The sequence below is a fragment of the Atta cephalotes genome (genome assembly GCF_000143395.1).
Source record: "Atta cephalotes unplaced genomic scaffold scaffold00004, whole genome shotgun sequence".
Lineage (NCBI taxonomy): Eukaryota > Metazoa > Arthropoda > Insecta > Hymenoptera > Formicidae > Atta > Atta cephalotes.
Genome location: NW_012130068.1, coordinates 439,776 through 464,985, shown reverse-complemented (window position 1 = coordinate 464,985; position 25,210 = coordinate 439,776). Strand labels below are relative to the sequence as shown.

The 25,210-nt window shown below is 30.2% G+C and overlaps 1 protein-coding gene across 1 annotated transcript in view; it reads right to left on the bottom strand.

Annotated features, from left to right (window-relative positions):
• The window catches only part of LOC105625869 (calcium/calmodulin-dependent protein kinase type II alpha chain), a 119,068-nt gene that overhangs the window by 51,057 nt on the left and 42,801 nt on the right, over positions 1-25,210 (bottom strand). Inside the window, exons 3-9 of the mRNA XM_012207180.1 lie at positions 22,630-22,689; positions 8,866-8,920; positions 7,207-7,345; positions 6,672-6,774; positions 3,700-3,878; positions 3,359-3,481; positions 2,746-2,829 (exon numbers count right to left, since the gene is read on the bottom strand). Of these exons, the coding sequence (XP_012062570.1) occupies positions 2,746-2,829; positions 3,359-3,481; positions 3,700-3,878; positions 6,672-6,774; positions 7,207-7,345; positions 8,866-8,920; positions 22,630-22,689 (743 nt within the window). The remainder of the gene's footprint in view (positions 1-2,745; positions 2,830-3,358; positions 3,482-3,699; positions 3,879-6,671; positions 6,775-7,206; positions 7,346-8,865; positions 8,921-22,629; positions 22,690-25,210) is intronic.

Sequence of the window (25,210 nt, the reverse complement as noted above, 5' to 3'; positions counted from 1 at the left end):
ATTAAGTTACTAATACAAAGTAAACTAACTTACTTCGTAACTAGTAAGTAACTAACTAATACTACTAACTCTTATTATTATTACTAATAATAATATACTACTACACACACACACACACACACACACACACACACACACACACACACACACACACACACACACACACACACACACACACACACACTCACGCACGCACGCATGCACGCATGCACGCATAAAAGAATTATTTAATTAAATTTTTACAAAATAATATACATAACAAGATTTTTCTAATATTAAAACATCAATATCTTTCTATAAAAGCCAATACTTTTTTCCTTGTTTACAAAGGAAGGAACATACTTTATTCCTGATATTAAAAACGCTATTGAATTGCATAACTATGTGTGTGTTACCATATTAACCACAGTAACTATATGTACGATTCAAATATTATGCATATAAACGATAAGACTTGTGCACGTGTTGTGTAATCGCGATTGCGAGTCATTATTGTTGGGCATTTAATAACCGTTCATATCAAATAATGAAACGTTTTCTTTGCGCTTTGTTCGGACATTGAACAACTACTACGAGTTGTCATGATTATATCGTTGAATTGAGACTGTAAGCATGAAGAAATAGGTCGAAATTGCGTCCGATTCTTACAAGGATATAATTCTTACTAGACCAATGTTCCAATTAAATAAACATTGCTGTAGTTAATTGAGTGTAATGTTTTACATTAAAAAAGCAAATGGTATATGAATCTTTGTGATCCACATTTAATAAAAACAATTGAATCAATATATATTTTTATGAACATTAAAATTAATTAAATCCCGCGTAATTTTGTTAAAATATGAAATTTGAGATATATTTTCCTTTAAAACTTCTAGCATACAAATACAACATATGAAAATTTAAACGACAAAAACTTTAGCGTGAGACAAAAAATACATATAATAAGAATTTAAAGGAATAAATTACAGTGACAATTAAAATAAATATATCTATTATAAAAAGTTATTAAAGTTCGCGTTTGCGAAATTCTGTATCTAAAAAAGAATTTGTAAATGTCATCAGCTATATAATCATCAGAACAAGAATTAATTATACAATTAATTATACTGAAAAAAATATTGTAAATTGCACTGCTTACTTATACGCTAATTCTCGATAAAATCAATGAAATCAAATAAAATTTAAGAGATAATTGAATTTTTCACATTCTTCCCGATGTCCATCTTTACAAAATTTAATGTTTCGCGAAGTTGCATTCTGTTTCACAGTCAATTAAATCGAAATCCTTTGACAGGGTTGTCCTCGCACGTGCCTCAAGTTTTCGACACATTTCGATAACAGCGAACGAACATTATAACACACGTGGCTTTGATACAAAAGCGCACTCTTTGCTCTCGTACACCGCGTCGAGAGTGCGGCGATTGCAACGACAAGTGGAGTCGTACTGCTCGATGCGTGCCATCGTTTAATCGTCAGTGACTTGTTGAACAGTGCCGTAGGAACGACTAAGTAGGGAGACATCATCAATCATCAATCCTCGAATCGACAGCTTATCATTTTGTTTTAAAAACTTTCAAAACTCTTCACTTTTTTTTCACTTTTCAATTACTTCTCTAAATCATAAATCACTCGAAATGTCGATTCTTTTGACATTGAAATGTTAGTTATACTAAAATCTTGAGACCGTAAATAGATAAAAGTTACAATTTATTATTAATTATTCATCAATAAAAAAAGAATTACGTAGAACTATGTCATTGTAAAAAACAAAATTTATATATACAAAATTTCTTTTTCTTTGAAATATTTTTTACATATATATATTATTTACGTTTTAACAAATTTAGCAGATTTCCTGAAATGTTACATAATGTATATTTCGCGAAATTGACCTCATTCGACGATGCTTCCCGAGAAAGAATTGATAAAAATTTACAATACCTCCGGCCACGATGCGTCATGATGTTCTAATTTTACAGATGTTACTAACATCCGCAGCTCTGCACGGACGCAATCCAGACCGCAATGTGATAAGCGGACATAATGGAATTTGCATTTGTAAATGGCCGGAGCTAATATATGAGATTTTGCGGCAAGCGCGAGAATGAGAATTTACGGCGCGATTACCGTCATACATTTCCCTGAACTATAAAATTAGCAATTGATAATCGCGAATCAAACAAATTTCAACAAATCTCTCGACAACTCTCATAAAAGCCTATATATTCGTCATCCTATCATTCCTATACCTATATACAATATTCCTATACCTATATATATATATATTTCGCAAAATGAACCTCTTGCGAATTTCAATTTCCATTTATCTCGCGATTTAACAATTATTTGGATCAAATACAATCCGACTACTAATTAAGATAAATGTAACATTGGAAACGGTAAAATTACGGAAGATAACAAAATGAATTGTTTATCCGAATGAGTATAAAATTTAAGTATTTTATGTTTTTATAAATACTTAAATTCACGTAATATTCATGAAAAGTCCCAGTTTTTTATTTTAAATTTTACTGTTTCACGCAACAGAAAAATGTATTTTCATTTATTGCCCAGTAACTTTTTCGAAATAATCGAGTCATTTAAATAACAAACCACGAATTCAAAACACAGAAATCATATAATTGTCAGGCAGATATAGTGAAATTTAAGGCAGTGATACGTAATCATATTGAATAAATGTATAAATGTACATGGGACAAAACTTTTGAGTGAGAAACTCACCTTTAACTTGCGCCTTGCATTGAATTTCTTCAAGCAATCCACGGTCTCTTGTCTATGCACCACAGATGCAACACGCTCACGTTGCTGAAACACAAAGTAAATAGGAGACGATATCAGGCATCGTTCAAAGAGAATGATTCAAGTTACTCGAGATTAAATCTTAAGTTTCGCACGCATTTCGCTAAAAATAAAATTCTATGCAGAGAAGAGATAAGCTATATCAACATGAATAATAATAATGCTTGAGAATATAAAAAAAAAAAATAAATGTCCATTTGACTTGCGTTATTATTATTGATAGATGATTGAAGTATATATGTATATCTCGTTATTTTATCAACCTATACATTTTTAATCTAGCCAATTTAAGTAACTATCATATTTTAATGTATTAAAATATTATATATATATATATATATATGTGTGTGACGTACGATACATTACATATCACATAGATATAGAAATGCAATATTCGCGTGCAATAAGATCTCGTTGCTAATAATCTAACATAATATGATCTAATATTCTAATACTAATTAAGTTATTCTCTGAATTATGTAAACGCGTAATATAAATTTAAACAAAATTGTTCGCCTCGATAAGATAAACTTACGCAGATCCATGGATGCTTCAGTGCCTCGCTGGCAGTGATCCTCTTTCCTGGATTCACCGTCAGCATCTGATTGATAAGATTCTTGGCTTCCGGCGTGACGGTGTCCCATTCCGGACTTGGATACTACACACAAAACAAACATGACAACGTTAGTCATAATTCTTTATATACAAATAATGAGATAATTACACAAGTAAATGTAAAAACTCGACAGAAAGTGTTGTTTTCAATAAATTTAATATATAGAATTTTTTTCAACAAATTATTTTTTTAACGTATCGTTTTCTTCAAGTTTTGCAAATGTTGGTATAAAAAGCTAAATAAATCTAAATAATACGTACATCGTATGATCCGGCCTTGATCTGTCCATAGAGCCGATGCTGATCCTCGTCCCAAAAGGGCGGATAACCGACTAGAAGGATGTACAGTATGACACCGCACGCCCATATGTCGACTGGTTTTCCATATGGCTCCTTCTTCAGCACCTCCGGACTGAGATAGCCGGGCGTTCCAGCGAAACCTTTTTATCAATAATTTCGATACATTTCCTTTTGAAGGACACGTCCACGCCGTACGAAGGATCGAAGGAATCAGGGCGTTACGTGCGTGAAATCACGTCCCGAATATTACCACTCATCTCAATTAATTCTCCTTATTCGGAAAGCAAACACGACAGTCGCTCGTAAACTTTTACTATTTATTTTGTGTGTTTGAATGTTGATTTATTAATAAAATTAGTTGGAAAATTTTGAGATAAAATTGACTAAAATTGATTTTTATATTATAATATTAGTTTAAGAAAATTTTGAGATAAAATTGACATTTTTATATTATTAATTGGTTTAATTTAGATAATTGATGGCGATGCATGTTGTTGTGTATCAGTTTTCATTAAAATATGTATATTTAAACAATTTGTGCAATAAATTAATAATCGCTATGATTTGTCAAAAAAAGTATCTCTACGCGAGGTAGTGTCTATTGTAACATAAATTACAGATTTTTTTGCTAATCGTTAATTAGATTTGTGGCTACAAAAGCTGTAAATATTTATTTTGCGATACGTAAAATTTATTCCTTCACATAAAATGCATCAAAAACTATATAAATAATAATAGTGAAAAAAAAATAAACGGACAGTAAAATTTTTGCTATTAATGACACGCGAAACATAACTGGAGGCAATTCTGCTATCGTGAAAACTCGGTCAGTATATTTTTTAAATTTTACATTGGTGATTTTATCGCGCTTTGCCACGTGTAATTAATTTTTAATAAGCATACACCATCGTTGTATAATCGTTATGATTGTAACCAGAATGCAGCCGTATTTTGACGCAACAAAAGCACAATTGCGCAATTAGATCGTCTATGGTTGCCCTCGGAAATATTCTGTCAATGATCGCATTGAACTCTTTGGCTCAACATATTATTTTGTTAATCAATTGCTAAAAATATTTTTGCAAATATTTAATAAATTTCTGAAAAAACAAATAATACGATTATGGATACTGTCAAAATTATAAGTATACAGAGAATTATAAGTGTACAGAGAAATCTGCTTGCAAAAACTATAGTGACATTTCTTTTGAGATGAACATTTTAATCTTTACGTGACCATTTATATATATTTCATTTATCCAATAAACCCGCTCTGTACAAAACTGTAATTAAATAAATATTGATTTTACAGACAATATATTTCAATTGTATTAAATTATCCATTTTGTATCTTTTATTCTTTTGCACTTTAATTGCTTTGCCAAGCTATGTAATTTCCATGCGTGGAATAATATTAATAATTTTTGACATAAATTTGAAAATTTGACGAATTTACAGTGCAATTTCAGCATAGGTCGAGAAAAAAAATCAATTGCGGCGATAAAAGTGAGAAGTGAAAAAATGTTACTAGGACACGGAATTGTATCTGGTCCATCGGGATAAACGAAGTGTTCAAACTCAAAAACATTATTCCGTAATTTTTTAAAATAATAAAGTAAAAATTTCAAATCGGCAAAATAATCTAAAGCAATTAAATCATGTAAATGTTAACATGAATTTAAGTATTAATAATTATTATATGTAAATGTTTAAGATATTTGACATTAAATATCACAGAAGATACACAAATGGCAAATAAATGTTTGAGACAAAATTTCGCAAGATTATTTTCGATAAGGAATGTAAAATCAAGCAGAAGTTTCTTTATAGAAATGCCTGTATACGCAGAAGAATTCATCGTGCTTCGGAAAATTTTCCCCACGCGTATTTTTGCACAAAGAAGAACAAAACGAGTAACCAACTAGTGGCTGGCACGCAAATATGCTGGCTTGTATAGACATCTGAGTGCACAATGTATGTAAATTAAATGGACAAGACACAAAGTAGACAGAAAGAATCAAGTTCACGGCTCGCACAGCTGGTGCGAGCAGCAGCGTGAAATAGTTTAAAAGAACAGGTTTAAGATTTTAAAATGAACTATACCGAAATTCTTCGAAATATATATGTATTTTAATAATAAGATTACCTCCAGTCAATGTTGTTTTTTTACTTTTCTCGAGTGAATATTGACATAGAGATATACATATATTAAAAAAAGATACTCGAAGGAAATATGTGAAAAAAAACCACAAAGAAGAAATAAAATAAAATATGAGAAAGATAGTTTTCTATAGTAAAAAAAATGTAAAGTTTTTTTTGTTTTTTAATAAAAAAATTTGAATAATAGTATTTCTATTAGAGTAAGATGGCAATAATTTTTCGATGTATTATTGACATTTCTTGCAATACGCTAATGCTAACGTGTTACCGTAAAAAAACAATATGTTATATGATACGAAGAAACTATGGATGCAAGTTGCAACTGGGACGATATTTGAACGAAGACTACGGAGAACGAAAACTAAGTTTCACTTGTAAATTACAGTGTCGGAACACTATACAAATTCGCAACTTGAGCTACGGTATTTCGTGAATTCTATTATTTTGCTTATATTAAAGAAATTGTTCGATCCCTCAACGCAATGTGTCATTTTTTTTTTATATTTCTGTCCTGCCTTTGTGGATAACTAGTTTTTCATAATCGATCCTCATTCGGTTGCGAAAAAAAAAAAGATCGAACATTCGCGTTAAGAAAGAATTGTGAAATGACACATGCTTTTCTTCCCGCAAGAAATTTCTTATGAAGATTCCTGCAAGTTATTTGCGTGGCTCGATCGACGGTAGCTTCGATCATCGTTAGAACTAGACCGACGCGTAAAGATAAAATATAAGTTTCAGTGGATTAATTCACCAAAAAAAATAGGTCAACTTACCATACCATGCCTGCGCTTCACCCTGCACCTCGATCGCTAAACCAAAATCTGCTAATTTCACAGCCGCCCCTTTCGCCTTGCTCGCGAGGAGTAAATTTTCGGGCTGCAACAGAAAATGGCAGATTCGTCGACATCGAGTCGATATTCATTAACTCTTCTTTAATCAAAATTTCGATTGAAATTAAACTCGAATAAGATTCGAACATTTCGTATGATTTCATTGACGTTAAAATAGACGGAATATATATCCTTGGAATTAACAGAAAACGTGACTTTAAATTAGGGAATTACTGGATTCTGAAAACCGATAAATGTCGATGAATTTTAAGTTCTGATCGAGAACACAATTGAAAATATCATCTTCTATTATTATCATACATTTTAGTTAGAGTTTCTGAAATATCCCATGCAAATCGTGAAAGATAGATGAAGCATTGGACGAAAGTGCATTGTTAAAGGATAGACCGCGCTGCAGATGTTCGCTCGTTTTATTTCAACGGCAGCCCTACAAACTCGACTCTTTTTCTCTACGTACTTTCAGATCCCGGTGCACAACTCCGTTATGGTGGCAGTGGTGAACGCTTTCCAGGATTTGTTGAATACAGTGCGAGGCGTCCGCCTCGCTGTAGAATTCCCGGGCGACGATGTCCTCGAACAGTTCTCCGCCGGTGACTCTGTAAGCGTTTTACGTTTCAATTCCATTTCGCGAGCGCGTCGCGAGATCGCGTGGTAAAGCATGGTAAATATCACCAAGTAGACGTTTAACCCAGGAAATAAAAGTAGCGTGAATTTTCGTAAATGCTTCATACGTAAGCGTGTTCTCGCAATACCGCTTGTATTCGAATTTGTTGTGCAAAAAGTAGCAAGATTTATCTGAAGACATGGTAGAGTCTCGGCGCTAATAACATTATACACGTAAAATCTCATTGATTAGTATTTAAAGGTAGCTATTATTGTACATTAAAATGCAACAGACCTACATTACAGCCGAATGATAAAATAAAATTTACCAGAGAAAATTATACATGAACTGACAGTTGAAAGAAAATTTTTCATTAAAAATGAAAAAAATGGTGGAAGAATTGTTGCATATCGTATATATGTGCATAGAATTAAAAGTAATTAACTGCTTGAATATTAAAAATTCGACAGACGAAACCAAAAATAGCGTGCCATGTCAATAAAAAGTTGAGCAAAAGACGAATAGATGAAATTAAATGTTCTGTAACCTGTAGATTAATTGCAGGCGACGTGGCAAAGTCATATCGTTGCCATATGGCAAGAAGGAGAAACGAGATTTATGATATACGATAAATGAACGTTACAAATCTAAACGTAACGGAGCGTATTCTCGCGTGGAAATTAAATTAGGCGCAATATTTTCTTAACTCGTGCGTAGATCGCTGACGATTTTAAAAGGCCACAGATTGTTATCTACTTGATGCAATTAGAGCTCACGAATTGTCTCGCTGTTGTTCCGCTGCTAGAAGCCTGTTAGTGGAATCGAGACTAATAGATGAACGTGATGACCCGTATTCAGAACGCGCTTTGATCGATAAATGCGCGCTTTTATTTCTGAAACTGTATAGCATATGTAATGTAAATTGTATGCTAAATGCGCGTTAACATTGTTACAAGCGCGTTTTGAATACAGACCGATGACTCGAGAATCGCGTCTATTGTCAGCTCAATCGTATCAAGTGCTCCCAACATGGTTGCGTTGATCGAAAATATGAAACTTTTAAAATAAAGAGATAGATATAAATTTTCGGTCTTTAGAAAAAGTAGTAAATTTTTAAATTACTCTGTTTTAAAATAATAATAATAATAATAATATTCTTTCCATATAAATGAAATAATAATTATAATTTTTTACAAATAAATAACGCCGATTACAATAGTTTCTTCTCCTTACGTATCAGATGAAAACACACATATATAATTCACAATTGATTAACAATCGATTAAATTAATGACAAGTGATACAATTCTGAAAACATTAAATGTTAGAAATGCCATTAAAATAAATTATATAAATTGTGCATCGTCATTACAATCATTCGAGATTTCAATTACTACCATTCGAACTCTATAAAACAACTAATTTAATCTCACCGAAGAGAACACACAAGAAACACATAAAAAAGTTTAATTTAACATTTAACAGTCAGAAATAACAATTTGGTATACTTACAGATCAAAGACAAGATAATGGAAATTCTCCTCTTGTATACTGTCATGTAATCTCACTGTAACAGAGAAAGGATGACAAGACGTCAAATTTGTGAAAATATTACAATTTTGCATTTTAAATGAATCCTATATTTAGGTATTTATATTTTAAGTGGATCCTATAAAAGGATCAATGATAGAAACGAAATATTATTATGTTATAGAAAGCTATTCTTTAATATCTATTTATATTTTCTTTCATTTATCATGATTTTATTTGCTAAAATTCAATAAAATTTATTTAACGAATAAAATTTTAAAAAAAGTTTTGATATTTCAAATGTATAATTCTGTATATACATATATCTACTGTTTATTCGTATTTCATATTTTATTTACTTTTTCTTCTCTTTCTCTCTGTCTCTATTCATAATATATTTTAACATATTTAAATTATGCATCAGCAAGTTTTGAATTGTCGCATTGCGCACATCCAATCAAACTTTTCGCAATTGGAACGTGGAAATTCATGCTGATCGAGAATGCGATTATCGATGACACCGGAGTGTATAATCGTAAAGATTTCTCTGTTTAAATTTCACGAGTTTGCGTGCCATAAACTTGATGACAATTCCTAACATGATGATAGATTTCACGAACGTGTTAATCGATGCTACATACCGATAATATCCGAAATTGTTGAATCCGCAGGACAATATCATTAAACAATGAGTTTGCGTGCCATATAAGTTTAATGACAATACTTAACAAGTTGTAGCTTTCTCCGTTTAAATTCCACAAGTTTGCGTGCCATAAGTTTAATGACAATTTCTAACAAGTTATATAGATTTCATAAACGTGATAGTCGATACTGCATGTTGGTGATATCCGAAATCGTTGAGTCCAATATCATGAAACGGAAACATAACGACATCATCTCATCAGATATTATTCACTTTACTGTTACTGAACAATATAATCGTCATGCAAACTGACGCCTTCTTGAAGAACGATTGTCGTCAGTTAACTTGCCTAATGTCCGCACGACACTAGGCAAACAATTGCATTCGATTTACAGCGACTAGATTCAACTTCACTCAATTCAAGGATGTGCAAGAATATAAGTAAAAAAAAGTGCCGCTTACTACGACGTTTATCATGAATAAGATGCAATTAAATTGTGGATAATGAAAATGCGCATAGTAAAGTCGACAAATAAGATAAATTATCTGTAATTGTTAAAGAAATGTATTATCAATTATATTCAAAAATATCCTCTCATGTTCTCTTTTAACATCAATTTTATCGCTACATATATTAAAAACACAAAAATAAAAAATTATTTTATTATATCTATTTTCGTTAGCTCATTATTTTAATTAATTTTTTATTAAATGCATAAAAAATATATTTGTGTTAAAGGCTTAACATAGAAGAGAGAGTAATCAATTTTGTAATACGACAAATTAAAATAGAGAGAACCATGAATCGTGTATAGTAGATTTAGATCGTGCAATAAATAATTTTTCACACGGATATTAGACAAGTCGAAGACTACAAAACAGAGATCAATTTTCGAGTACGAGAAAATCGTTTGTATAATATTTAAACAGCATTTGCTACGATTACTACATGTATACTAAAGTCAATGAAAGAACTCTTTTCTTGCCCTTTTAATCCGTTTGTAGGATTAACAAGCAGTTTGCTCCGCTTCGAGCTTAATCAAAGAAGTCAAATGAAGACATGACCTATTCTTTTATACGCGAAAAGTCATTCAATGACTCATATAATGACATGTTTTTCTCTGCATTTATACAACAAGAATCATTCTCGATTGATACGCGTCGGATGATACGAAGAAATTTTCCACGTTGCCAAGGCGCTATTTTACGTGCTAAATATCAAGATAATCTGGCTTCTTAATGAAGCACACGTTTGCTTTGTTACAAAAATTTGTTACAAAAGTCGGTGAGGTTCAAGTATAAACACAAGACATATCTTTTGTATAGCATATACATGCTAACAATAAGCAAAAAATAGAATTTTAGTCTCTACTCTAATAAAATTGGAAAACTTTCTCTAATTGTAATTCCAAACTTTTCTAATTGTACGACTTAAATTTGTGATGTTTGTTGAAAAAAAATGATTTAGTCAAATAATTAAATTTCTAATTTATTGATATTTTAGCTTGCATTCCTATTTACTTAGCAATATATATTAATTATAATAGAATTATAATTAAAAAATTAATAGAAGTGAAATTAAAATATTTCCTAAATATTTTAAGAAAAATTCGATTTGCTCTATTCTTCACTAACATAGTTTCATTTGTCTTATCTATTCGGCAGTATTTTCGCCGCAATGCGCTGTCCTCTATGCGTACCTATTTCGAGATCGATCAACGAACTGGGTTGCTATACTGCCATAATGAGAGCAAAACTTTTCTTGACAGAAGTATTATTTCACAGTTAACGCGCAGCGTTAATATGATAATTCGCTTTGGCACAAAATCTCGCCAGTAAACGAAAACCAGTAATAAACAATACCATTACTCATTCCTTCTGATCCTTGATCGATACTTTTAATATTTTTTATTGAATTAATGATGGATTAGCATCTTCCAGTTTCATTATATCTGATAAGCATTCATGAATAAGATGAAACGTAAAATAAATTTCAACACAAGAATTCCAGTAAATAAAAAAATGAATAAATTAGAAGATATTGCATATCAATGTATTAAGACCAAGAATCGGTATGATCTAAACGTGAACATTCTTGCCATGTGTATACATTGTTATAAATTTTACGTAGGCACTTATCATCGGCAAAAGAAACGTAACAAATTTCATATATAATAATAATATATAAATAAACATTAAACTTAATTAATATTAAACGAATAGTTAGAACACATTTAAGTTTTTAAAGTTGTGTTGACTACAACTTTACACTTCCCTCGTACTTTTTATTTTTAGAAGAATCAAAAGGCTATAAAGAACTGGATTCATATTTTCTTTTTCTTATATCACGTTCGATTCAATAAAACCTAACGGAAATCTGAGATAAAAGAAGAAACAAAAATAAACATTATCAAAGTGTATGTTAAAAAGATATTTATATCTATACCAATTAAAAAAAACAATTTTTAAATTACTTTATATAATGATAGCCGTTACGTTTTACTCTTTAATTGTAAACAATTTATTTTACTTTAGTTACATCCATTCTGTACAATATTATACTAATTCGCTTATAATCTCTTTTATCAATTTCTTTTTACAGTTATTTTCATCTTTTTCACACACTCATATCCAATTTCGTGTTTAATTTGCAAATAAATATTTTCCACCGTTATATCGACTCAAAGAATAGTATTTCGATATTGATTGCGAGCTGCAAGTCGAAGTACTGCGTGTTCTAAATTCACATGAATATCATCTTTCCATCTGCAGTCTTTTCAAATCATTCGCAGAACTATGAGAAGAGAGGACTGGAGAAAAGGGGATCGGAATCCATCTTTTCACTCTGTGATCCCTTCTTCAATTTTACAAGATATGACTAAAAAAACGAGTTCGAATATTAAAGCGAATATTATTGACAAGAGTTTTACTTGAAAAAGTTTACATTTTTATAAAAACATTCTGCAACCCTCTAGAAAGAAAGAATCAAAGATAAAAAATGATTTGGAAAAAATTCAATTAACTTGGAAAATTAACAATTTTCTACTTTAAGAAGCTTTGATCATTTTGAGAAATAGAATATTACATAAATACGCATGACTTTTTTTAATGCAGCGATAATGAAAAAAATTGATGATACGATAATAATAGCAAAAGAGAAAGAAAGGAAAAGGAGAGAAAAAGAGAAAAAGAGAGAAAGAGAAAGGAAGGCAGAGAAAGGAAGAAAAGAGAAAGAGAGAGAACTAACATAAATATCGATCCTCAAAGCCACACCTCGACATAGCTGTGTGTGCGAGTCGCTAATGTTCTCACTGCGATTACATTTGCAAGCTCAAATCCTTTTAAAAATGACGAAAAATATTAATTAAATAAAAAAGAAAATTCCAAAAATAAATTAAGTTCCAAAGAAATAAATTTAAAAAATCAAAATATAAAATAAAAGAAATTTTATAAAAGATTTACATTATTTTATTAAATGTACTCTCTCCTCTCTTTGTAACGCATGTTAGATGTATACGCATAGTTTTTTATAAATGCGCGCGCGCGCATATATATATATATATATATATATATATGCAATCATTCACGTGCAAAAAAGTATTATCCTATGAAACGACACACTCATATTACTAGAATGCTTCTGATAATCCATTAAAGTGATAAAACGATTACCGAGCCATCTTCGACACAGAGAAACCTTGTTATCCAGCAAACTATTCTAAGGATAATTGATCGAGCAATATATCTGCACTTGAGTTAGCCTTAACTTGCACAGAAACCAATTGATCTCTAAAATCACTGCCCATCTGCATAGAATCATCAAATATATCTCAAGGATTATTTAGATGTAAAATTGTATCAAGTGTAGAGATTTGGTTTACTTATAATTTTATTTATAATTAATCTCGCAAAGATTATATTATATTATATTTTGTTAATACAAAAAAATAAACTGCATTATCCTGTGTACATGTATATAGTTATTTATATTGTATCCTCTTACTTCTACTTATCATTATAACAAATTTTTCTAAATTCGGAAAAATTTTTTTTATTTATTATATACATTTTTCCTTCTTATTATCAAAATTTTTAAATATACATTATAGATAAAGACAGTATTTATCCATAATTGAGATTATAAAAATAAGCTCGCGAAAGAGTTATTTGCGAATAATCGTCTTGTTTCACAATGTTTCCTTTCACATGTGCAATCGTATCTATTATGCATATCGCACGAAAGTGTGAAAAGAATTAGAGGGAGGGAGGGGGAGAAGGGCGGAGGGGAAGAACAGAAATATAAGTTAGAGGAAAGAAAAAATAAAGTAAGGTACAAAAATGAATTGATAAACGGGATCGATATATATTTAATTGTTGACACATAACGAACATAGATTTTCCGTTTCTATTACGCCGTTACGCGAAACGCGTTGTAATTCACGGAGAATGATTCATCGCGTAAACTAGATCCAGTCTCATCGAATGGAGCTATAAAATGAATAAAAGAAATACTAACGTCGTTGATCACATCAATTTTTATGAATTATGGAAACATTGGAGCTCGCGATAGCGACCAGTCAGTCTAATAAACTTTAGTGCCGCCTGTTACCTCGTTGTCGCAATGTTAAAGCTGATGCAATTCGATCGTTACGTTCCTACTTGTACGTACATACATATCATCCTAATGATTTCCTGACCTTCGATAAACAAAAGACCAAATGATGACTAGAATGTCACTTGTAATAATTCTATACTTATTGATATTAAATATTTAAATCTTCGAAATTAAGTAAAATCATAAAAATTTTATTTATAAAATTTTATTTAACGTTTATTTTATGTTTAATACAAAGTATCTTGAAAATTAAATAAAAAACGGAAATCAAATTTTTCCGTTAAACTAACTAAAACACTTGAAGCCAAATAAAAGAAACCAAATTTTTATTTTACGAGACAAGTGTAAAAAACGAATATTTAATTTATATATAGTGATTTTCCAGTCTTTGATATTAAATATGTTGGAAATTAAATTTCGAACGATCAGTATTAAATACTAACATTTTGAAAAAACATTTATAATAAATTTTCTACTGTGATATAAAACCAATTCATTTTATATTCCTTTATTTTCATAATCTTGTGTCAATTACCTTGTCTAAATCGTCATCGGTTTTCTGTCGTATAAAGGATTAACCGATATTATTAATTCCGTTTAAATATACAAGGTGTCCCAAAATGACTGCCAAATATTTCGTTGTGTTGGTATAGCGAACTAAACTGAGTCTAAAAGTCCAGTTTATAATTTTATAATTTTTGCAATAATTAACAAGATATTAATTACTAAAAATCGCAGAATATAGGTTTCGATTAATTTTTTGTTCAAATATTATCAACTTTACAGAAAAACAGCAAGTGAGCAAAATTATTTATTTTCTTCTCATAGAGTTCTGAGAATTTTTTCAGAATTTTTTACCGCATTTTCTCATGTTGGTAAAAATAGTTGCTGCAATAAGAAAATGCAATATATTAAAAAGTTGATAAAAAAATTCTAAAAAGATTTTTAGAGCTCTATGAAAAGAAAATAAATAATTTTTGTCTCTTGCTATTTTTCTGTAAAGTTGATAGTACTTGAGTAAAAAATTATTAAAAATCAATATTTAACGATATTTAGTAATTAATATCTTGTTAACTATTGCGAAAATTGCAAAATGATAGATTATCTTTCGACTCAGTTTAGTCTGTTCTAGCACACGAAATATTCGGCGGTCATTCTGGGACCCTGTATATAGCGGATATCTATTTTTACGAATAAATTATAATAATAAATTATAATAATAAACGATATGAATTATTGTATCGTCATTTATCACCTTTAATACACCTTTGATCACTTCGATATATAATTTACAAACATTATTTAACATAATCTAACATCAATGTAAAATAATCAAATTACTTCATCTTATTGCAGTTAAACGTATATATTATAAAATAGCCAACAAACATTAGAAATTTAATATAGTTAGTTTAATAATGAAGAAGAAAATTTACAAAAAATAGTGTAATGTCACGTAACGAATAACGAAATATCCTAATGGAAGTCGACAGTAAACGTCGCTAGCAAGAACTTTTATTACTCTCGACAACTTTTAGTCAAACAATTAAGAGAGTGCAGGTGATAATCAAGCGGACTAGATACGAGACATAAAATGAGAAACAAAATCGACAGAAGCAAATTGCCGCTGTGCTCTGGGGGTTTGGCATGACCAAATGGCGAGTATTGATCCGCATTCTCTTCCTCGTGTGCTTTTGTGTCTCGCTTAGAGATTCTCCAAGATGTTGCAAGACAGCACGAGATACGAAAACACATTGCCATTCGTCTGTTTGCAGATCCTGCGTTACGTACATCTCGACGGAAGATCAAGATTTATTACACAATTACATTATAGACACCTCCATTTTTTGTCATTATACAACTTATACTTTATATGTTATAAATTTTTCTTTTATTATATGGAACATTCTGGTATAGCAAAATATTCATATATATTTTTCCTAATCGCATTGAACACAATCGTACATCACATTGAACTTACGATAGTATAATAGTCGCGTTGTCAGTGATAAAGGTCGACAAACGGACCGCCCGCAGCGGCGATGATCCGCGACGAAGGAAGCGTGACTTTTGTCACTGACTATACCAGTAGAAAGATAAACGATAATTTTTAGTTGGAATTGTCACATACAATGTCAACACCGATTGAAGTCGTTATTATAATATATTTTGTAATCTTTTGTGCTATAAGAGAACTCTTACCCCAATCAATGAAATCCGTTTAGGAACGGATAAAAGAGATGAACGATTCATTTCTTTATATGAGTCTTTTCACGTTTACATAGGAAAATGCAAACAGATAATCTAATTCGCCTACTTACTCAATTAATGAAAACATTATTATCGTTACATTATCAAGAATAATAATGTTAAGTCCAGAATTATCCGAGAAAGAAGAGTAAAAATAGATTTCTATCGTACTCTTTTAATTTTAAAAAGAGTTTTTAAAACAAGAATACTTGATAAAAAATATTTTCGCGTATCTCGAATATTTAAAAATCACTTTGATTATTGTATCTATATAACAGTTCATACGCAGCAACAAAGGAGACGTTAAATTCTTTCGCGTGAGAAACATTCGTGTCTTAACTCGATTTCGTCGCACAGGGACTGACACCTGTTGTCAGTGAACGTAGTAACGAAAATCTTCACGTTCGAGTATATTCACCGGGATCAACCGCAATCCGATACGAATCCGCGGAAAAACGCCAAAAATTTTCCTCGAGATCACGCGCAGCCGATTGGCTTGTATCCAGTTTGTGTGCGCACAATTCGTAGGTATCGTAACACATCAGTGCGAATTTGTTGGCTCAAGGTCGTAGTCACGTGTATCATATACGAGAGTATAAGTACGCACACTTCTCATTGCTTCCTCGAAGAACGAAGTAAACGAAATTGAAAATGTTTTCCGTTAGAATTTTGGCAGCGAATAAATTTAATGATATCTTATGATAGCTCAACTCCATTAGCTCGACCGAGTACCAAATGTATTAGCATTCTTTATACCGCTTGTTAAGAATTTAAATTTTTATACCTGTATACCTGTGATTATATTCACTCTATCAATATATATTGCATATATTGATAGAAAATAAAAGAAAATTTCCATAGAAAAAGAACCTAATAATAAGTAGAATAATCTTTTTCCAACGAAACTTTTCTGATAAAACCAATGTAAAAATTGAGAAAGATGTGACATTTTTGCATTTTTTTATCTAACAATTTGTATCTCGCATCATCGAATTTACATATTTTATAAAAATATGGGATGTAAAAGTTCCTGTAAAAAATCATGTAATACCTACATTATACCTACAAATTTCTTTCAAGTGTTCCTTTTATTCTCTTCTCCATTATCGATTCGATTTAAAAAAAAAAGTAACGACAAAGTAATCATTGAGTAATAAAAAATGTCGGAGTCGTTAGTGCAACAATATACTACTCTGTATTTCTTTTTAATTATTTAATTATTTAATGGTGTTAGATTTTCGGGTTTGGAAGAGCTGTTACGAAAATGAAGACGTGCATCGCGTTTAATTGTAAGTGGAAGTTTGTACGCTATAATCGGCGCGCCGAGTCGCATTTATATCAATTAGCAGCGCGGCCATTGAGGCAGGTTTCAGCGAACTTACGAGCGAATGAGAGAGGAGTTAGTAATTATCGACGTGCTTGCCGTCGAAATCAAGCATTTATTTGCTGGACGTTCAATTTAGCTCGAGGACTGTTGAAGGTAAATCAATCGACTGTAATTCACACCGTGACTTTCAATCGGAGATACGCGTGATCGGAGAGACCGCTTAATGAAGTAAAGACATTAAAAAGGTCAAGGTTCAAAGAGGTACAGCGGCAAAGATGGTGTTTCTGAACTACACTAATCGCAATATTAAATAGTAAAGCAATTAAAATGACAATAATTTAATACTAACTGATACTCAGTGCTTTGAAGACTTACAAATCGGTATAAGTATTTCTTGAACATTTGCAATGCTTTGCTTAGCATTTGATATGTAACATGTGATATGTAAGTATACACATATATGCCATGTTAGGTATGGGAAAAAGTTCGTGGCATTTTTTTAATGCCATCTAACGAGAAAAACGCCACGAACTTTTTCTCATCTAATATTATAACATGTATATCTACACATCACAATGTCGTTAGAAATGTGATAAATTTTTTACCTTTAAATAAAATAAACCACGCAGGAAACGGCTTCTGCATTTTCTTCTTACATTTTTGTATTTTCGAGATCATCATTATAACGAGTAACGATGCATTATTAATGTGAAATCGATATACTTTCATTAACGATATGTTTTCTACAATTCATTCTCGCGTATTTGCCATGCGAATATAAATCGTCCACTTACTATACAAAGCCAAGACAAACATAATTATGAGAGTAGACACATAATAGAAAACTAGTAAAAATAAATTTTCACCCTTTTTCGATGACTATGAGAGTGATCATTATTTTGGGCACAGTATACTGAATTTATCGAGATCATCTACATTAGTGGAGGAAATATTTGCACGTGTTTATAATACACGCGCTTTGCTTATTAGACATTATATGAGAATTACAATTAGAGATGTAATGTGTGTTCGATCAGTGTAAAGTGGGAAATGTTTGATGAAGTCGCTCATTCAGTTTATGAAACAAAATGCTTAATAAAAGTGATATGAAAAAATGTCAAGATAAATATAAAACGATAAATATACCTAAATCTTTGTATACTTCAGGTGTAATAATAATGCAATAACAATAAAAAAAATGCGACTGAAATAAACGTACTGATTTTTCGTCGACCTAAACCTTTCTTAACCTTCGTTACTTGTATAATAGTTACATATTTTTTTGTTTCCCTTTTCTTTGTTAGTATAGTCCTTGCGTGTATCCAACTAAAGTAATCATCAATTAGCCATACTACGCTGTATCATACGCGCGAATCGTTTTATAATTTATTTATAAGTTTAACCTTTCGACACACGGTATATATAATGTGAAGTGATGTGTGATGGGAGAGATAAAATATAAAATATATAAAGGTATAATATTATAGAGAAAAGATATTACACACAAATGTATGTAAAATTTGCATCAAACTTTAGCAGCGTATTCTTCAGCAAATTTGAAATCTATACTTTCACTATACGAGAATTTAAACTTCAACATAGTTACGCGAGGTTATTTAACATTGAAAATTAAAGGATTCTGCCAAGTTCAAGTTTGACAAACAGACAACGAAAGTTTGTTCTTTAGTTAATTCTAAGTTCACCCTATTTTAATCAGATCTTAATTTTGTTATCAGGACATCTAGCAAAATGAAATTTCTCAAAGTTATTGAAAAATGGAATCTAATCATACTTTGCACTGAAAGGAAAATCATTAAAAAAATATACAAGACATTAATGTTTCATGTGGAAATTATAATCAAAGTCAAACCTATGTATATCTTTCGATTTTATTATTCACATTCTTGACACTAATAAAAAATTCTTTATATAACATTATTTATAATGAGAAATATAACTATTATTATATAAATACACATTATTATGCAAAATTTAAAGTTTACGACAAGAGTAGCAGAGTACATTTTTTATACAATTTATCATCGAATACTATAACCAACGTCTTGAGACACTAGTCATGTAATCCGCGGAAAATCGAATTACACGGAAGCCTCCGCGAGCTACAAGAGCATGTCAAACCTAATTCGTGTTTCTACTCTAATCTATGATAAAATAAAAAGACAAGTATACGAAACTTTGAAATAAGTTATTCTAAAGAATTTCTAGAAATGTGTGATAGTTATTACTCTAAAATCTGCAGAAAATTTCAAAATTGTCAAACTTCTGGATAATCATATAAATTAAAATGTTAGTCGTAAAACGTAAAATGAGTTAATCATAAATGTAAAATGAGTTAGTCGTAAACGTAAAATGAGTTAGTCGTTTTAGATAAATTGTTCAAACAAGTTAAATTTATAACATATTTTCGTTATAATTCTGTAGCCTTACATGTGCTCAATCAATAACAAGGATTTGAATAAACCAGATGATAATCTTCTGCTGTTATAATAGAATCAACGTAATTCAATAAAGCGTATCAAATGACATCGACTGGAACAATCGACTCATCAAGAATTTGAACCAATCGACTCATCAAGAATTTCACACACACACACACACACACACACACACACACACACACACACACACGTATAAATAAATATACACACATATACATATATATTAAAATGATTATAAAAACAGGGGGTAATTCATGAGTCAAAAGTATAATGACGAGAGATACGAGATTAATTGCATTCCCAACATTATGCATTAAATATACGAGAACGAGCGCGAATAGAACGGGACGCGATTTACATTTTATCTAGATTACACCATACATGCAACATTGTGTGCAACGGCAGTTTATTCACGAATGGAACAACTCTGAAACGGCGTTTAACTTTTTATACTATTTTGAAACGCTATTTAAGTATCACGCTTAGTGAGAGATTAGAAATCTGGTTTTATAATACATTAAGCCTACATACTTTTCGACAATTGTCAAACAAATTGAAATCGTGACTTATATATTATATTGTAAATAAATTAAATGTAATTAATTCCTTTCAATTATTACTAATCAGTTAATCTTTCAAGATATGAAAGATTAACTGTTTAGAGTCAATTTATTTTATACTGATTAATTTTAATAAATATTCAGCAATATGCGATTTCGTACATGTATATGCGCGCATGCGCGTGTATATTATAAGAGTATTATAATTTAATTAAGATTACATTATCAAATTAAATATAAAAAGGTGTTCAAATTTGCAAAGGTGTGCAAAATTTGCAAAAAAATATTTATAAAATTGATATGACACTTACAAATTAAATGTGATATATTATTGATAATTTAATTATAAGTTACTGATAATTTTTTTTTTACATTAATCATGCCTTTATGTGAAAAACAATACGGATTTTGCATACGCATTCAGAAAAGTGAAAAAAGATTATTAGAAATTTTTACAGTTTTTTTTTTCGAACAAGTTAATCGGGAAATTAGAGTCTCCTAAGAGATGATTAACGAGCTTCTATGTCTTAACAGCTGTGAATATGTGTGCAGATCCCATAATCTCAAATGTCTGACCACCCGCTTCATATTTATTCCACCACTCAGAACATGAATATTTTCTGTTCTCTCGACAAATATCGATCGATCAACGATTCCTTCATATAAAAGTATATAACACGTCTATAACGGTGCAGAAGAAGAGACAGTACGCAAATTTCGCACATTAGAATAAGGATAAAACAAATGTTTGCTTAAGAAAACTTGTCGCAATAATGGCTTTATGCAGATCAACATTTTTCGTTCTTTATAAAGAACGAAAGAATAAGTTTTATTTAAATTTAAATATATAAATATTTAATTAAAATTACAATTTTATTAAATTTATTTATATAATTTAATATTAAATAAAACACCTTTATATATATTATATTGTATTGTATATTATTGTATTTACTTTTTTCTCCTTTGAATTATAAAATTTACGTTCGTACTTGCAATATTTTTTGTAATATTTATGCATGTATACATTTTTAAAAAATATTTATTTTTCCTTTAGATAATAAAACAGACATAATACTTGCAATCTTTCAGAAGGAAGATTTTTCCTAAATATTTTTCCTAAATATTATATATCAATTTTGAAAGAAATACCCAGTGATACAAATGATGACCGAAATATAAAGAATGAAGAACATCAGAGAATATTGAAATGTAAAAAAACGAAGTCATCCTTCATTTATCGTTCTGCTTATGCATTTCTCTCTTTTGCTCTATTGAATTCCAATATTATGTCATCTATATTTGATTTTTTGTGATATTTACCGGCGCAGTATAATATAATTGTTATAAAAAAAATTATATTAAATTATATTAAATTATATTAAAAAATTGCAATATATATCCCCTGAGAAACACAGCAAACAATTAGAACGTCACAAAGTTTTAATAATACAATTTAAATATACTTAAATAAAGTTTAAAATAAAATTAGTATTGATTGTTTCAATCAATTCATAATATTGTACTAAATGCTCTTTCGCAATGAAAATACTTAATTTTTACGCAACCGTTGTAATTTATTGATGGAAAGAAATAATGCAGAGAATGCATGTCTGACTAAAATGGGCGATATCTACTCGCAATGCAGGCCACGTACTTATACCGCGATCGTGTCACGTGCAGATTATTCATCATTTCATTTTGAAACGCCTACTCAGATTAAGTTCCAAGACTCACCGTCAATATCGATTAGTAATTCAATTAATTATATTCTAATAACATATATTCGAGAATGGTGTAAAATTAACATGCGACGGTGAGACAGTTATAGCTTTTTCATCTGTCATCTTTAATGTATCACGATAAAATTGACAAAAATAATATTGACTTACCAATATTTGGATGTTGTAGTTTTCTACATATCCGCGCCTCACGCTCGAGTTTTTGGAAATCTGTAATGAAAGAATGTTTATTTAAATATGTGTAACATAATACATTAATAAATTCAAGAGAACTAATAAAAGTAATTTAGATAACGTAATTTTGATAATGCAAATTGCTATTTTCTCTCATTGCCACAATTAATTATTATTTTTGTATAAAATTATAAAAACATTCGGATATAATTTCGTGTAATATAATATTAATTGATTTGCCTTAAATGTTCGATCGCCAGACATCATAATAGAATCGAATTTCGTAATAAGATTTCTCAACGAATTCTCCCAGAGCTAATTCACTAAGAGGCACAAGAAAATTACATTTATCGACGATAGACTCATTTTGAGGCTCATTTCCCGTTACCTCTTTACGTACACTGCGGAATCGATTCCCTGTGTAATATTTGATGGCCATCTGATTAAAATAGCTCAAAATGGCGTGTCCTGATACAATGAACAATATCGAAACAACAACAAAAATATATAATGATAGAATATCGAGTTTTTCTCGATTATCTCGTACTTTTTAATTTGAAAAATTTATAATATATAATATGTAAAATATTAATGTAATATATAATACACATATATTATGTAAAATATTGTATGGGATTATTATAATTAAGAAGACAAATAGACATCGCTTCTAAATTCATGTATAAAAGATTTACTGCTTACATTCATATACATATATATAACAGTATCATTTTTTTTTTAATTTACAAATTCCCTAGATCATATAAATGCTGATCGTTCATTACAATCGTTAATCAGTTCTTCAGTTTATATACTCTAATTGCTTAACAAACATAAAAAATGAGAGTTTGAAGTGTCGAAAATGGTAAGTACATAAAGTGTACAAGTAGTACGAAAAACATCACGCAAATTGACAAACATTTTCCGTTTTTCACGGAAAAAGTAGGTTACTTGACAGAATCAAATTTTCCGCTCGCAATATGCTAAAGAGTTTCACTCGCTTACGAGCTACATGGAAGGTAATCATTGACGAAGAAAAAACTACAGAGAACACGCACACGCTTAGAAATATCGTCTAAATGAATATTTAATTTTTCTTTCTTGCTGAATTATAGCAAGCGGATTAACACCAACACTATCCTACGACGTCACGAGACTTTACGATCCTACGTCAGTTTTTTAATAAATCGATCATAAATTTGCAAGCAGTATGTGTGCACGGATATTTCCTGTTGTTATTTTATATGTAATTTTTTCCGTAAGATTTATATATAGCTAATCAACTTTTTCAGTGACTGACAGCAAACGCATTAATCGTACTGTATGTATCGGACAGAATACAGAATAAACCTTCTATACTTATAATTTCAAATTTTGTTTAGATGTAAATTAATGATATATATAACAAAGAAATATAGTTAATAGTTAATATAACTTTACTTTTATTTTTTATATTGCTTTAGCATTAATATAATATTCATCTTAATTTCTACAAAAAAATAATTAAATCATCAATACTTTAATAAATTGAAGTAAAAATCATTAGAAATATTTAAAAAATAAATAAGCAAGACCGAGAGAGAGAGAGAGGGGGAGAGGGGAGAGAGAGAGAGAGAGAAAGAGAGAGAGAGAAATAAGAGAGTTGTGTTTTTGATTCCATATTCATGTGCAACTAAGGAAATATTATATCTAAATACATTGCTTCAAGCTCGAGATAATGATAAATATTATAACCATTTTTCGAATGTGTTACGCAGACAATTGTACTCAGAAAACGTAGTATAATTGTATTCACAATAATACGTAAATTGATTAACAAATTTCAGCGACACATTTTACGACTGAGTAGAATAAAGTTGCATGTAACGTTGCATTCGGTATTGTAAGTACAAGTTGCAATTACACGTAGATAAGTCACGCGATGAAATATTCGCGGATTATCTCATTTACTAGCTCGTTATCGCCATTGAAATTTCAATTTTTCTTGTCCTCTTTATAGACTTTTTGCCAAATAAAAATGTAATTTTCAATCATTAGCACAAATGTAGCTAAACAAGCTAAAACGCTTTTTATAATCTCTTTCATTTATTTATCTTTCTTCCTTAATTTCCTCAAAATATCATAGTATCTTCAGATACATCAGACCACTGCATCTTACATAAAGAAAATCCAATTGCATAAGAAAAAAAGTTGATGTAACATGACCTTTTCCATAATCCGCAAACTATCTCGCATTTTATATAGACGTGAGCACGCTTATTAACTATATCGGCAACATTAATTTCTATTTGCAACCAATAAAGAATCATCCTGATTAAATAGAAGCATATAATCATTGAGTGAGAAACATATAAATCTATTTCATTTCACAGATTATTTATCACTTGATGGCAATCCACTAATCGATAACAGCCCTTGCGATCACCTTCACCTCCAACCAATAATTAACACGATCTATAAAAACATATACCTATAAAAAGCGATAAAATGACAGTGAAAGAGAGAGAGAGAGAGAGAGAGAGAGAGAAGAGAGAGAGAGAGAGAGAAGAGAGAGAAG